The sequence below is a fragment of the Ambystoma mexicanum genome, unplaced genomic scaffold, assembly GCF_040938575.1.
Source record: "Ambystoma mexicanum isolate Mex_15411 unplaced genomic scaffold, UKY_AmexF1_1 Mex_scaf45, whole genome shotgun sequence".
Taxonomy (NCBI): domain Eukaryota; kingdom Metazoa; phylum Chordata; class Amphibia; order Caudata; family Ambystomatidae; genus Ambystoma; species Ambystoma mexicanum.
The window spans coordinates 40,735-55,930 of NW_027182461.1; the positions used below are offsets into that span (position 1 = coordinate 40,735).

General features: G+C 57.0%; 2 protein-coding genes across 2 annotated transcripts; both read right to left on the minus strand.

Moving 5' to 3' along the window:
• Positions 1–4,669: 4,669 nt before the first annotated feature.
• On the minus strand, positions 4,670–5,342 carry LOC138559155 (histone H1-like). Its single transcript, XM_069642720.1, has one exon. It carries the CDS (start codon positions 5,340–5,342, stop codon positions 4,674–4,676), a length of 669 nt encoding a protein of 222 aa, XP_069498821.1. The 3' UTR covers positions 4,670–4,673.
• A 7,118-nt stretch (positions 5,343–12,460) lies between these two features.
• On the minus strand, positions 12,461–13,238 carry LOC138559153 (histone H1-like). Its single transcript, XM_069642718.1, has one exon. The coding sequence runs from the start codon at positions 13,188–13,190 to the stop codon at positions 12,522–12,524; it is 669 nt and encodes a 222-aa protein (XP_069498819.1). The 5' UTR covers positions 13,191–13,238; the 3' UTR covers positions 12,461–12,521.
• Between the last annotated feature and the right edge of the window lie 1,958 nt (positions 13,239–15,196).

Below are 15,196 nucleotides of genomic sequence, written 5' to 3' on the forward strand. Positions count from 1 at the left end.
GACCAGACGAGCACAAACAGCGATGCAAACACTCCCAACGTGAGGACGGGAGGGAGGGCTGTAAACGTTGGGGGCAAAGACTGGAGAAGCCGTCCACGGCAGGAGAGGCTGGGAAAATGGACGGCCACAAGACCCAGGTAAGACCGAGCGTGAGAGGGGCTCGAATACTGCATGTCACCGCTGGAGAAGCCGCCAAGCGTGTGAAAGTCTGAAAGAGCGGAACGGGCCCACGACCCAAGCAAAAGAGAGTGAAAGAGATACAAATACTGCATATCACGGCTGGAGAAGCCGCCCAACGTACGACATTCTGAAAGGGGTGGAACGGGCGTGCGAGCCAAGTTAAACAGAGGGGAAGAGATCCAAACACGGTCTACCAAGGCTGGGGTATCCGCCCCAGTACTAGATCCTAAGAGAAGCGAATGGGCACCCGCCCTGTGAACAAAGGAGGGCAATGGATGCGCGTGCTTGTTGCCAAGGCTGGGAAAGCCGACAAATATACGAGATGAATTGGACTGAGAGCCAATAACCCTGCCAAAGAGCCACAGGACTTGACTTTGGGGAGTCCCGGTGCCATAAAGGTGGGATCTGGAGAAGTGTGGGCTGTGCAAATGAGCCCTCTACGAGTCGGGCCAGACAGACGCGCACTTCCGAGGCTATTGTGCAAGCCTCCTTTTCCTTTTAGCGAGGTTTTCTAACGTGGGAGGGCCAGTCAGCAACTAGGAGTGTGGACTCAGGCAGGGCTCTTTCATTCTTGGACTTCGACGGGCGCCCTTTGTTTTTGTTTTAGAAGGCAGGGAACTTCCCTCATAGCGGGAGAGCCGATAGGCGTGTTTCTTTTATCTGAATAAACAAGTCTCCACCAAGACCCACTGTAGTCCGAGTCCATCTTCTGGTTCGCCACAGGGCCTGACCCTTCTGAGGAAGCCTCAGCCCCACTTTGATCTTCCTTTCTCCTCTTCTCATCGCTGGGAGGAGAGGCCTGTCCTTGGGGACACTGGGCTGGGTTTCTGGGAGAAGCAGCAGCAGCAGCAGCAGCAGCTGCAGCAGCCAGCCAGCCAGGCGTTCTGGCCCCTGCCCCGAAAGCCTGACGAACGCCTGACAAACGCCACTGTGCTTTGCCCTTGACGGGCAAAATTCCCAGCAGACCCCACTGGGCACAGCACCTGAGCAAGTTAGAGTGAGGTTTGAGAGAGAGGGCCCTCCGCCTGCCCACCAAAACACTAAAAGGAAAGAAAGGGAAAAAAAAGGGTGAAATGGGCCACTCTGGGTTTCATATCTCGGCCAGGCCTTCCTTTCTTGGAGTCAAACGGTTCATGCATGCCTCCCAGGAACCCTTGCACTTCCCTTAGGGTAATGAGTGGAATCCCCAGACAGGTCCCTCCCCTCATCTGCCACTCTCCCAACATGGTGTACAATGTATCTATCTATCTCAGTGAGAGGGCTTGGCAGTGGCAAAGCAAGGAAGTGAGACGGGCAGCTCTCTGCAGAGGCCAGTGGTAGGTAGGAGTGTGGGGAGGAGGCCATGGTGGGCCTTGACGCTTTGCGTGCCTCACTAACTAACTAACTAACCAGCAACTCTCTGACCAGCATGACGCGCGCAGAGGCCTCCGGCAACGCTCACCCCATTCACACGCTCAGGAGAATGGGTAGAGGGGCAAACTGAGCAGGACACAGACACCTGGCTCTCCCTTCTGGATACACAAACCCCGAGTGCAGTTGCCCCCTTGCGTTAAAGGGCGGCGCTGTGGTCAACCCCGAATGCGTTCAAAGGGTAAATCAATCGGAAAGCCTGCCCCTCGGCGAGAGCGAGAAGCCCTAGCGCACTGGAGGGGATTCGGGCCGGCTTGGCCCCGACCCCGATATGATATGATAGGACATATGGCATTTATAAAGGCGCCTATACACAAGTGTTTCAAGGCGCGACTGGTAGCCAGGCCCATTCTAGGCAAGAGCCAGCGCTCCTCATAGCCACGGGGGCAGAAGGCACAGCCGTGTGAAAGACCTTACCTTCGGCATAGGATTTTGCCTTCTCCTGCAGGTACATTCTGGGCGCAAAGAAAGAATTGTCAAGTAGGACACAAAAACGCCATGTGCTTGCTCTGATCTCTTTCTTCATTCACACACAAGCGACATTCATAAAATCAGTGTGCAAGACTCGCCTGAGGTTTTTTTTCAAGGCGCTGGCTTGCTAGTCAAAACATAAACCTTGCACGCCCCTCTACTTTGGCTCAGGCGGGCCAGAGTATGGTGCTTAAGCAGAGTGCAGATGAGCAGCTCGGTCGGGGAGGGTGTGGGCGGCTCTTAAAAGAGCCTTTGGTGTTGTGGTGTCGGAACGAGAGGTGGGGTCCGGTGGGGGGTGGGGGTCTGCTCAGCCCCCGAATCCGTAGAGGGTGCGTCCCTGGCGCTTCAGGGCATAGACCACATCCATGGCGGTGACCGTCTTCCTCTTGGCGTGCTCGGTGTAGGTGACGGCATCCCGGATCACGTTCTCCAGGAAGACCTTCAGCACGCCCCGGGTCTCCTCGTAGATGAGGCCGGAGATGCGCTTGACTCCGCCACGGCGGGCCAGGCGGCGGATGGCGGGCTTGGTGATGCCCTGGATGTTGTCTCGCAGCACTTTCCTGTGCCTCTTGGCGCCGCCTTTGCCGAGCCCTTTCCCTCCTTTGCCGCGTCCAGACATGCTGACTCTTCTCTTCTTCACAAGCGAGCGGAGAATGACGGGTTCAGCGCCTGAGCCGCTCCTTATATGCACCCATGGCGGACCAGAGGGAGGGCTGCTGGCGGTCGTGCGCAGGGCCGGGTGGGCGGGGAGACGGCAGCGTTTCGAAATGACCGCGCTTACTAGCCGTTGGTCTCTGGGCGGGGTAGCGTAGGTGGGAGAGCCTGCCAAACAAAGAACTCACAGCCAGCTGCCGCTTCTGATGGTTTAGGGGCAGGCACCATGCCGTCGGCGGCATCCCCCGCCTCCCCACTTGCCCCCACGGCGCGTTGCAAACACTGATCAGAAAAGGAGCTGCTTCCAAGCGCTTCAGAGTCAGGGCACCCTGCACTCTCTTCCGAGCACTCAAGAGGACCGCTGACCACGGGCGCAAACCTGGCATGGTGCGTAAATAATGCCTGCGGCTACCGTGGGGGGGGGGGGGGGACCCCGGGTGTGCCCGGCAGGTGAATAAGTAATGCATCTTGGGCATACCTCAAATCCCCCCCTCCGTCACCCAACACTGGAGGGCCTTCCATGCCACGGAAAAGCCCTGTGAACTATGGGGCCAAATGGATGTTTGGCTTTTGCCTCTGAAGCCAAAAGCTCGCCCGAGCTACGAGCGTAGCCAAGCGAAGAGCAGGGGCGGATAGGAGCAGCTCGTCTGTGACAATGTGGCGGCTCTTAAAAGAGCCTTTGTGGTGTTTTCTGCGGTTGTTGCGGTGCTGCCGTGTGCCTCAAGCCCTCTCGCCCCGGATGCGGCGGGCCAGCTGGATGTCCTTGGGCATGATGGTGACCCGCTTGGCGTGGATGGCGCAGAGGTTGGTGTCCTCAAAGAGCCCAACCAGGTAGGCCTCGCTGGCCTCCTGCAGGGCCATGACGGCCGAGCTCTGGAAGCGCAGGTCGGTCTTGAAGTCCTGGGCGATTTCTCGCACCAGGCGCTGGAAGGGCAGCTTTCGGATGAGCAGCTCGGTGGATTTCTGGTAGCGGCGGATCTCCCTCAGAGCCACAGTGCCGGGTCGGTAGCGGTGAGGTTTCTTGACGCCGCCAGTGGCGGGGGCGCTCTTCCGGGCAGCCTTGGTGGCCAGCTGCTTGCGAGGCGCCTTGCCTCCTGTGGACTTGCGGGCGGTCTGCTTAGTACGGGCCATGGCAGCGCTGCTAGATCTGCTTTCTCTCTACGAGATACAATGGCGCTCCTCTGGCGGGGAGCTGGTATATGAAGACCAAGCTCTCCTCTCATTGGCTGAGGCGATAACAGGCGCAGGTTTGAAAAAAGCCCGCGTTGTGCTGTGATTGGTCGCTGTCCGAAGGTATGGCTATGAAGCGGTGACGCAGGAATGGGAAGCCTTCGATTGGCTGGCTGGCCCAACAATAAACAGGAAGCAAAAAGAGATTGACGTGGGTTGTGCTCAGCCTTTCATGAGTCGCTGTGGACAGATAAAATAGCCCCACCACCCAGCCCTTGCGTGCCCCAATTCAACCTCCCACCAGCCTTCAGACCGGTGGCAAGCGAGAGTGGCAAATCAGCCTCTGAAGTCTGCCCCCCCGCCCCCCGCGCTGACATTTCACACTACCATCATCATCTTTGCCGGCGGCCAGCCCAATGGCAGCGCCTCGAAACACTGCGGTTATGATGAGGGGAGGGGCGGGGGGGGGGAGGAGGAGGAGGAGGTGGCGGGGGGGTTGTGCCAGATCACATGCCTCAACATCTGTGCACACGATGCCCTTATGTCTCAACTGGTGGGGGCTTATAGGTGGGGGCGCACTGGCCACGGTCACGCATGGCGTCCGAAGCGAGTGGAGACTCTCGCCGCGGGGCCCGGTACATGTTGGCTTTCAAACATGCCGTTGTATATCGCAGTACGCGTCTGGCAAGAGGCATGAGCTAGCTCGCTTTTCAGATGCTGTGGGCGGCTCTTAAAAGAGCCTTTGTGTTTTTTTGTGTGTGTTTTTTGAAGGGTCTCGGCGAAAGCCTCTACTTCTTCTTGGGTGCAGCCTTTTTGGGCTTTGCCGCTTTGGGTTTGACGGCCTTGGGCTTCACGACCTTGGCTGGGCTCTTCTTTGCCGCTTTCGCCTTCACGGCTTTGGCTTTTGCGGGGCTCTTGGCGGCCTTCTTGGCTGGAGCAGCTTTGGGCTTTTTAGGGCTCTTGGCTCCTGCTGGTTTCTTCACCTTCTTGGGACTCTTCTTGACTCCGGCGGGAGCCTTTTTGGGTTTCTTGGCAGCACCGGCAGGCTTCTTTGCTGCGGGCGTCTTGCTCTTCACCGCCGCTTTCTTGGCCGCCTTCTCCTTGCCCTGCGACTGCTTCTTGTTGAGCTTGAAGGATCCAGAGGCACCGGTGCCCTTGAGCTGGGCTAGGGCTCCTTTGCTCACCAGGCTCTTGACGGCAAGCTTGACTCTGCTGTTGTTCTTGTCCACGTCGTATCCCTGGGCGCTCAGAGCCTTCTTGATGGCGGGCAGGGAGAGTCCCTTCCTCTCAGTGGAGGCAGCCACGACCTTGACGACGAGGTCGGCCACGCTGGGCCCCGTGGGCTTTTTGGCCTTGGCAGCGCCGGCTGCTTTCTTCTGCGTCGTCTTCTTCTTGGGTGCGGCGGCGGCGGCAGGTTCCGCCGGCGGAGCCACAGCAGCGGGAGCAGTTTCAGCCATTGTTCTGCAGGAGGACTCGGTCAGCGCGCTCACAGATCAGATCAGATCAGTAATGGGCGGCCCGGCAAGCGGCGTGCATATATAGGGAGGAGCTTCCTTCTGATTGGTCCACAGAAGGGGAGGCAGGTCCCAGCTCACAGCACCGTCCCTGCGAACGACACACTGTGTTTCCTCCGCCTAAATGATCCATTTTTTAATAGCGACACGCATACATTTATGTCATTTTACATGTGTCACCAGGACCGCAACATCTCCCAGCTCTTACACAAAAGTAGCTTCCCCTTGGCAGGGCCTCGGCTCCCTTGCAAGCGTCTTGTAAAGCCGGCATGCCGCCTTCAGCTGCGACAGGAACATGGGCAAACTTTGTTTTCCGCTTCATATTCGACCTCTCTTGCTCACCTCCCACGCATAGCAGCGCGAGCATATCCTTTTTCCCTTCTTTCCCTACGGTGCCTGATCAAGTCTGCTCCCCTCACCGCCCGGGGACCGAAGGAAAAGCGCACCGAAGAGGAAGGAAATAACACAGCTCTGAGAGTGTGTGTTAGCCAAGGCTAGAAACGCCCCTTGAAAATGGACACAGGGCTCCATGCCCAGAGCGGCTCTATGTTTTTGGAGTTCAATCCTGGCGCGCGCCCGCGCGCCTGTGTGTGTGTGAGATTTCTTTTTTTTGTTTTTTGTTTTTACTTTATTAGCTTTAATTCGACAAAAAGGTCATAAAAGCTACACACAGATATCCAAACCACAAATGCAACAACATCGTAATCACTTAGCTCATGAATCACTTCCAATCGGAAAACAAATTCGTCATGTTGCCAGAGGAAGCAAATGAAAGCGGGATCAGCATTTTACCAAAATTGACAGCCAATGCAAATGGGTTTCTCTACCCCAAAGCATTATTCTACTCCCTTAGCCTTTCTCGTGTGTATTTTTCCTTCCCAACTCAAATAACTAGCAGTAGCAAGAACAGCCTCTACGCCTGCAGTGTCCGGGCATATTGCCATGGCATCACCTACTGACCTGCAGGCCGCGCCTTAGAAACAAAGGCTTCAAAAAGCGCTTCCTCAGTGGCTTAGTGGCCGGACAGAGTAATAAGTAATGTTGAACAGTCTCCTCGGGCTCGCCTCAAAGAATACATGATGTTGAAACGGCATTGTTCCATCTATGCCGAAATGCGGCAATTGGCAGAATTCCAATACGGAACTTTAGGTGTAGAGCCCTTTCCCACCCAAGGGAGGCGTAATCCAGGTACTCTTCGCAACCCGCCCGTTTCTAAATTCTAACATATCGGGCCAGCTGTTCCGAGGCCCTGGATTTCCCCAAAATGTCCCCTGCCGGGCCTTTGCCCCTGCTGCACTCTTAATCACTTCCTTGGAAACAGATGTAATCGCTGAGGGATTTGACCAGCACTCCCCCAAACCCAGCAAACCCAAATAGCTTTTCACGTGACCAGCCCACTCTAAAGGACCGCTCCCGTGCTGGGACAAAACATCCACAAGTGCCTGATTTCATGTTTCGTGGGGTTATCCTTGCTTCCAGGGTTCAATTGCTGGGCCCATTTGCTGGCAGCCAGCCTCTGAAACCAGATTGTCTTTGCATTCTACATGCATGCAGGGGCCGTGTTTGCTTGCAGTCACTTTACCCTACATGATCTCGGGCCTTCTGCCCCCTCGTCCCAGTCCATGTCCTTTTCACACAGACACTGGCCTCGACCATGAAGGAGCATGCTCGGGCGTGGCAGGCCGGGCACACGGGGGGGCGTGCCACCCAAAGGTGGAACCTCCAATATGCGGGACAGGAAGGGCAGAAATCAGCGCTTGGGGCACACGCAGGGAGAAGCGTTGGCAGGGACGGCCCTGCCCCGCCTAGGGCTAGGGAGGTGAGCCCGCTCGGCAAGACCCTCCGGCCTAGGGGCCTGGGCAAGTACCGACGTGCTTAAACACAGTAAGAACTGTGAATGGGGAGACACCTCCTACGCCGTGACCGACTCGTGCAGACGGGAGGAGAATCCTCCACACGCAGAGGCGAGCCGCTGTGGATACGTCCTGGAGGGCCCGAGCCAGCGGTTGGCCTAGCCAAAGCGAGACCCGCTAGCTGGAGGCTACAAGGCGGGAGCTCTGACCGAGCAGGTATTAGAGAGTCTTTTTTATTTTGGATGTGTGTTTTCAGACTTTTGAGCACGTGAGACTTTGGAGAATGGTAGAAGAAAATAGTTAAACAAAATTAATATCAAAGAGGCCCCGGGTCAGGAGCGGAGCCAAGACGGGAAGAAAACCGCCTTCCCCGGGGGCGCGACGGCTAGAGAACAGTGGTGGGCCCGGCGCCCAGCGACCGACGCCGAGACTAGGGAACAGGAAGGAGCCAGAGTCCCCGAGCCCCACCCGGCGAGTGCCTGTACCGACCAGACGAGCACAAACAGCGATGCAAACACTCCCAACGTGAGGACGGGAGGGAGGGCTGTAAACGTTGGGGGCAAAGACTGGAGAAGCCGTCCACGGCAGGAGAGGCTGGGAAAATGGACGGCCACAAGACCCAGGTAAGACCGAGCGTGAGAGGGGCTCGAATACTGCATGTCACCGCTGGAGAAGCCGCCAAGCGTGTGAAAGTCTGAAAGAGCGGAACGGGCCCACGACCCAAGCAAAAGAGAGTGAAAGAGATACAAATACTGCATATCACGGCTGGAGAAGCCGCCCAACGTACGACATTCTGAAAGGGGTGGAACGGGCGTGCGAGCCAAGTTAAACAGAGGGGAAGAGATCCAAACACGGTCTACCAAGGCTGGGGTATCCGCCCCAGTACTAGATCCTAAGAGAAGCGAATGGGCACCCGCCCTGTGAACAAAGGAGGGCAATGGATGCGCGTGCTTGTTGCCAAGGCTGGGAAAGCCGACAAATATACGAGATGAATTGGACTGAGAGCCAATAACCCTGCCAAAGAGCCACAGGACTTGACTTTGGGGAGTCCCGGTGCCATAAAGGTGGGATCTGGAGAAGTGTGGGCTGTGCAAATGAGCCCTCTACGAGTCGGGCCAGACAGACGCGCACTTCCGAGGCTATTGTGCAAGCCTCCTTTTCCTTTTAGCGAGGTTTTCTAACGTGGGAGGGCCAGTCAGCAACTAGGAGTGTGGACTCAGGCAGGGCTCTTTCATTCTTGGACTTCGACGGGCGCCCTTTGTTTTTGTTTTAGAAGGCAGGGAACTTCCCTCATAGCGGGAGAGCCGATAGGCGTGTTTCTTTTATCTGAATAAACAAGTCTCCACCAAGACCCACTGTAGTCCGAGTCCATCTTCTGGTTCGCCACAGGGCCTGACCCTTCTGAGTCCGAGTCCATCTTCTGGTTCGCGACAGGGCCTGACCCTTCTGAGGAAGCCTCAGCCCCACTTTGATCTTCCTTTCTCCTCTTCTCATCGCTGGGAGGAGAGGCCTGTCCTTGGGGACACTGGGCTGGGTTTCTGGGAGAAGCAGCAGCAGCAGCAGCAGCAGCAGCAGCAGCAGCAGCAGCTGCAGCAGCCAGCCAGCCAGCCAGCCAGCCAGGCGTTCTGGCCCCTGCCCCGAAAGCCTGACGAACGCCTGACAAACGCCACTGTGCTTTGCCCTTGACGGGCTTTGCCCTTGACGGGCAAAATTCCCAGCAGACCCCACTGGGCACAGCACCTGAGCAAGTTAGAGTGAGGTTTGAGAGAGAGGGCCCTCCGCCTGCCCACCAAAACACTAAAAGGAAAGAAAGGGAAAAAAAAGGGTGAAATGGGCCACTCTGGGTTTCATATCTCGGCCAGGCCTTCCTTTCTTGGAGTCAAACGGTTCATGCATGCCTCCCAGGAACCCTTGCACTTCCCTTAGGGTAATGAGTGGAATCCCCAGACAGGTCCCTCCCCTCATCTGCCACTCTCCCAACACGGTGTACAATGTATCTATCTATCTCAGTGAGAGGGCTTGGCAGTGGCAAAGCAAGGAAGTGAGACGGGCAGCTCTCTGCAGAGGCCAGTGGTAGGTAGGAGTGTGGGGAGGAGGCCATGGTGGGCCTTGACGCTTTGCGTGCCTCACTAACTAACTAACCAGCAACTCTCTGACCAGCATGACGCGCGCAGAGGCCTCCGGCAACGCTCACCCCATTCACACGCTCAGGAGAATGGGTAGAGGGGCAAACTGAGCAGGACACAGACACCTGGCTCTCCCTTCTGGATACACAAACCCCGAGTGCAGTTGCCCCCTTGCGTTAAAGGGCGGCGCTGTGGTCAACCCCGAATGCGTTCAAAGGGTAAATCAATCGGAAAGCCTGCCCCTCGGCGAGAGCGAGAAGCCCTAGCGCACTGGAGGGGATTCGGGCCGGCTTGGCCCCGATCCCGATATGATATGATAGGACATATGGCATTTATAAAGGCGCCTATACACAAGTGTTTCAAGGCGCGACTGGTAGCCAGGCCCATTCTAGGCAAGAGCCAGCGCTCCTCATAGCCACGGGGGCAGAAGGCACAGCCGTGTGAAAGACCTTACCTTCGGCATAGGATTTTGCCTTCTCCTGCAGGTACATTCTGGGCGCAAAGAAAGAATTGTCAAGTAGGACACAAAAACGCCATGTGCTTGCTCTGATCTCTTTCTTCATTCACACACAAGCGACATTCATAAAATCAGTGTGCAAGACTCGCCTGAGGTTTTTTTTCAAGGCGCTGGCTTGCTAGTCAAAACATAAACCTTGCACGCCCCTCTACTTTGGCTCAGGCGGGCCAGAGTATGGTGCTTAAGCAGAGTGCAGATGAGCAGCTCGGTCGGGGAGGGTGTGGGCGGCTCTTAAAAGAGCCTTTGGTGTTGTGGTGTCGGAACGAGAGGTGGGGTCCGGTGGGGGGTGGGGGTCTGCTCAGCCCCCGAATCCGTAGAGGGTGCGTCCCTGGCGCTTCAGGGCATAGACCACATCCATGGCGGTGACCGTCTTCCTCTTGGCGTGCTCGGTGTAGGTGACGGCATCCCGGATCACGTTCTCCAGGAAGACCTTCAGCACGCCCCGGGTCTCCTCGTAGATGAGGCCGGAGATGCGCTTGACTCCGCCACGGCGGGCCAGGCGGCGGATGGCGGGCTTGGTGATGCCCTGGATGTTGTCTCGCAGCACTTTCCTGTGCCTCTTGGCGCCGCCTTTGCCGAGCCCTTTCCCTCCTTTGCCGCGTCCAGACATGCTGACTCTTCTCTTCTTCACAAGCGAGCGGAGAATGACGGGTTCAGCGCCTGAGCCGCTCCTTATATGCACCCATGGCGGACCAGAGGGAGGGCTGCTGGCGGTCGTGCGCAGCACGGTCTGCGCAGGGCCGGGTGGGCGGGGAGACGGCAGCGTTTCGAAATGACCGCGCTTACTAGCCGTTGGTCTCTGGGCGGGGTAGCGTAGGTGGGAGAGCCTGCCAAACAAAGAACTCACAGCCAGCTGCCGCTTCTGATGGTTTAGGGGCAGGCACCATGCCGTCGGCGGCATCCCCCGCCTCCCCACTTGCCCCCACGGCGCGTTGCAAACACTGATCAGAAAAGGAGCTGCTTCCAAGCGCTTCAGAGTCAGGGCACCCTGCACTCTCTTCCGAGCACTCAAGAGGACCGCTGACCACGGGCGCAAACCTGGCATGGTGCGTAAATAATGCCTGCGGCTACCGTGGGGGGGGGGGGGGGACCCCGGGTGTGCCCGGCAGGTGAATAAGTAATGCATCTTGGGCATACCTCAAATCCCCCCCTCCGTCACCCAACACTGGAGGGCCTTCCATGCCACGGAAAAGCCCTGTGAACTATGGGGCCAAATGGATGTTTGGCTTTTGCCTCTGAAGCCAAAAGCTCGCCCGAGCTACGAGCGTAGCCAAGCGAAGAGCAGGGGCGGATAGGAGCAGCTCGTCTGTGACAATGTGGCGGCTCTTAAAAGAGCCTTTGTGGTGTTTTCTGCGGTTGTTGCGGTGCTGCCGTGTGCCTCAAGCCCTCTCGCCCCGGATGCGGCGGGCCAGCTGGATGTCCTTGGGCATGATGGTGACCCGCTTGGCGTGGATGGCGCAGAGGTTGGTGTCCTCAAAGAGCCCAACCAGGTAGGCCTCGCTGGCCTCCTGCAGGGCCATGACGGCCGAGCTCTGGAAGCGCAGGTCGGTCTTGAAGTCCTGGGCGATTTCTCGCACCAGGCGCTGGAAGGGCAGCTTTCGGATGAGCAGCTCGGTGGATTTCTGGTAGCGGCGGATCTCCCTCAGAGCCACAGTGCCGGGTCGGTAGCGGTGAGGTTTCTTGACGCCGCCAGTGGCGGGGGCGCTCTTCCGGGCAGCCTTGGTGGCCAGCTGCTTGCGAGGCGCCTTGCCTCCTGTGGACTTGCGGGCGGTCTGCTTAGTACGGGCCATGGCAGCGCTGCTAGATCTGCTTTCTCTCTACGAGATACAATGGCGCTCCTCTGGCGGGGAGCTGGTATATGAAGACCAAGCTCTCCTCTCATTGGCTGAGGCGATAACAGGCGCAGGTTTGAAAAAAGCCCGCGTTGTGCTGTGATTGGTCGCTGTCCGAAGGTATGGCTATGAAGCGGTGACGCAGGAATGGGAAGCCTTCGATTGGCTGGCTGGCCCAACAATAAACAGGAAGCAAAAAGAGATTGCCGTGGGTTGTGCTCAGCCTTTCATGAGTCGCTGTGGACAGATAAAATAGCCCCACCACCCAGCCCTTGCGTGCCCCAATTCAACCTCCCACCAGCCTTCAGACCGGTGGCAAGCGAGAGTGGCAAATCAGCCTCTGAAGTCTGCCCCCCCGCCCCCCGCGCTGACATTTCACACTACCATCATCATCTTTGCCGGCGGCCAGCCCAATGGCAGCGCCTCGAAACACTGCGGTTATGATGAGGGGAGGGGCGGGGGGGGGGAGGAGGAGGAGGAGGAGGAGGAGGTGGCGGGGGGGTTGTGCCAGATCACATGCCTCAACATCTGTGCACACGATGCCCTTATGTCTCAACTGGTGGGGGCTTATAGGTGGGGGCGCACTGGCCACGGTCACGCATGGCGTCCGAAGCGAGTGGAGACTCTCGCCGCGGGGCCCGGTACATGTTGGCTTTCAAACATGCCGTTGTATATCGCAGTACGCGTCTGGCAAGAGGCATGAGCTAGCTCGCTTTTCAGATGCTGTGGGCGGCTCTTAAAAGAGCCTTTGTGTTTTTTTGTGTGTGTTTTTTGAAGGGTCTCGGCGAAAGCCTCTACTTCTTCTTGGGTGCAGCCTTTTTGGGCTTTGCCGCTTTGGGTTTGACGGCCTTGGGCTTCACGACCTTGGCTGGGCTCTTCTTTGCCGCTTTCGCCTTCACGGCTTTGGCTTTTGCGGGGCTCTTGGCGGCCTTCTTGGCTGGAGCAGCTTTGGGCTTTTTAGGGCTCTTGGCTCCTGCTGGTTTCTTCACCTTCTTGGGACTCTTCTTGACTCCGGCGGGAGCCTTTTTGGGTTTCTTGGCAGCACCGGCAGGCTTCTTTGCTGCGGGCGTCTTGCTCTTCACCGCCGCTTTCTTGGCCGCCTTCTCCTTGCCCTGCGACTGCTTCTTGTTGAGCTTGAAGGATCCAGAGGCACCGGTGCCCTTGAGCTGGGCTAGGGCTCCTTTGCTCACCAGGCTCTTGACGGCAAGCTTGACTCTGCTGTTGTTCTTGTCCACGTCGTATCCCTGGGCGCTCAGAGCCTTCTTGATGGCGGGCAGGGAGAGTCCCTTCCTCTCAGTGGAGGCAGCCACGACCTTGACGACGAGGTCGGCCACGCTGGGCCCCGTGGGCTTTTTGGCCTTGGCAGCGCCGGCTGCTTTCTTCTGCGTCGTCTTCTTCTTGGGTGCGGCGGCGGCGGCAGGTTCCGCCGGCGGAGCCACAGCAGCGGGAGCAGTTTCAGCCATTGTTCTGCAGGAGGACTCGGTCAGCGCGCTCACAGATCAGATCAGATCAGTAATGGGCGGCCCGGCAAGCGGCGTGCATATATAGGGAGGAGCTTCCTTCTGATTGGTCCACAGAAGGGGAGGCAGGTCCCAGCTCACAGCACCGTCCCTGCGAACGACACACTGTGTTTCCTCCGCCTAAATGATCCATTTTTTAATAGCGACACGCATACATTTATGTCATTTTACATGTGTCACCAGGACCGCAACATCTCCCAGCTCTTACACAAAAGTAGCTTCCCCTTGGCAGGGCCTCGGCTCCCTTGCAAGCGTCTTGTAAAGCCGGCATGCCGCCTTCAGCTGCGACAGGAACATGGGCAAACTTTGTTTTCCGCTTCATATTCGACCTCTCTTGCTCACCTCCCACGCATAGCAGCGCGAGCATATCCTTTTTCCCTTCTTTCCCTACGGTGCCTGATCAAGTCTGCTCCCCTCACCGCCCGGGGACCGAAGGAAAAGCGCACCGAAGAGGAAGGAAATAACACAGCTCTGAGAGTGTGTGTTAGCCAAGGCTAGAAACGCCCCTTGAAAATGGACACAGGGCTCCATGCCCAGAGCGGCTCTATGTTTTTGGAGTTCAATCCTGGCGCGCGCCCGCGCGCCTGTGTGTGTGTGAGATTTCTTTTTTTTGTTTTTTGTTTTTACTTTATTAGCTTTAATTCGACAAAAAGGTCATAAAAGCTACACACAGATATCCAAACCACAAATGCAACAACATCGTAATCACTTAGCTCATGAATCACTTCCAATCGGAAAACAAATTCGTCATGTTGCCAGAGGAAGCAAATGAAAGCGGGATCAGCATTTTACCAAAATTGACAGCCAATGCAAATGGGTTTCTCTACCCCAAAGCATTATTCTACTCCCTTAGCCTTTCTCGTGTGTATTTTTCCTTCCCAACTCAAATAACTAGCAGTAGCAAGAACAGCCTCTACGCCTGCAGTGTCCGGGCATATTGCCATGGCATCACCTACTGACCTGCAGGCCGCGCCTTAGAAACAAAGGCTTCAAAAAGCGCTTCCTCAGTGGCTTAGTGGCCGGACAGAGTAATAAGTAATGTTGAACAGTCTCCTCGGGCTCGCCTCAAAGAATACATGATGTTGAAACGGCATTGTTCCATCTATGCCGAAATGCGGCAATTGGCAGAATTCCAATACGGAACTTTAGGTGTAGAGCCCTTTCCCACCCAAGGGAGGCGTAATCCAGGTACTCTTCGCAACCCGCCCGTTTCTAAATTCTAACATATCGGGCCAGCTGTTCCGAGGCCCTGGATTTCCCCAAAATGTCCCCTGCCGGGCCTTTGCCCCTGCTGCACTCTTAATCACTTCCTTGGAAACAGATGTAATCGCTGAGGGATTTGACCAGCACTCCCCCAAACCCAGCAAACCCAAATAGCTTTTCACGTGACCAGCCCACTCTAAAGGACCGCTCCCGTGCTGGGACAAAACATCCACAAGTGCCTGATTTCATGTTTCGTGGGGTTATCCTTGCTTCCAGGGTTCAATTGCTGGGCCCATTTGCTGGCAGCCAGCCTCTGAAACCAGATTGTCTTTGCATTCTACATGCATGCAGGGGCCGTGTTTGCTTGCAGTCACTTTACCCTACATGATCTCGGGCCTTCTGCCCCCTCGTCCCAGTCCATGTCCTTTTCACACAGACACTGGCCTCGACCATGAAGGAGCATGCTCGGGCGTGGCAGGCCGGGCACACGGGGGGGCGTGCCACCCAAAGGTGGAACCTCCAATATGCGGGACAGGAAGGGCAGAAATCAGCGCTTGGGGCACACGCAGGGAGAAGCGTTGGCAGGGACGGCCCTGCCCCGCCTAGGGCTAGGGAGGTGAGCCCGCTCGGCAAGACCCTCCGGCCTAGGGGCCTGGGCAAGTACCGACGTGCTTAAACACAGTAAGAACTGTGAATGGGGAGACACCTCCTACGCCGTGACCGACTCGTGCAGACGGGAGGAGAAT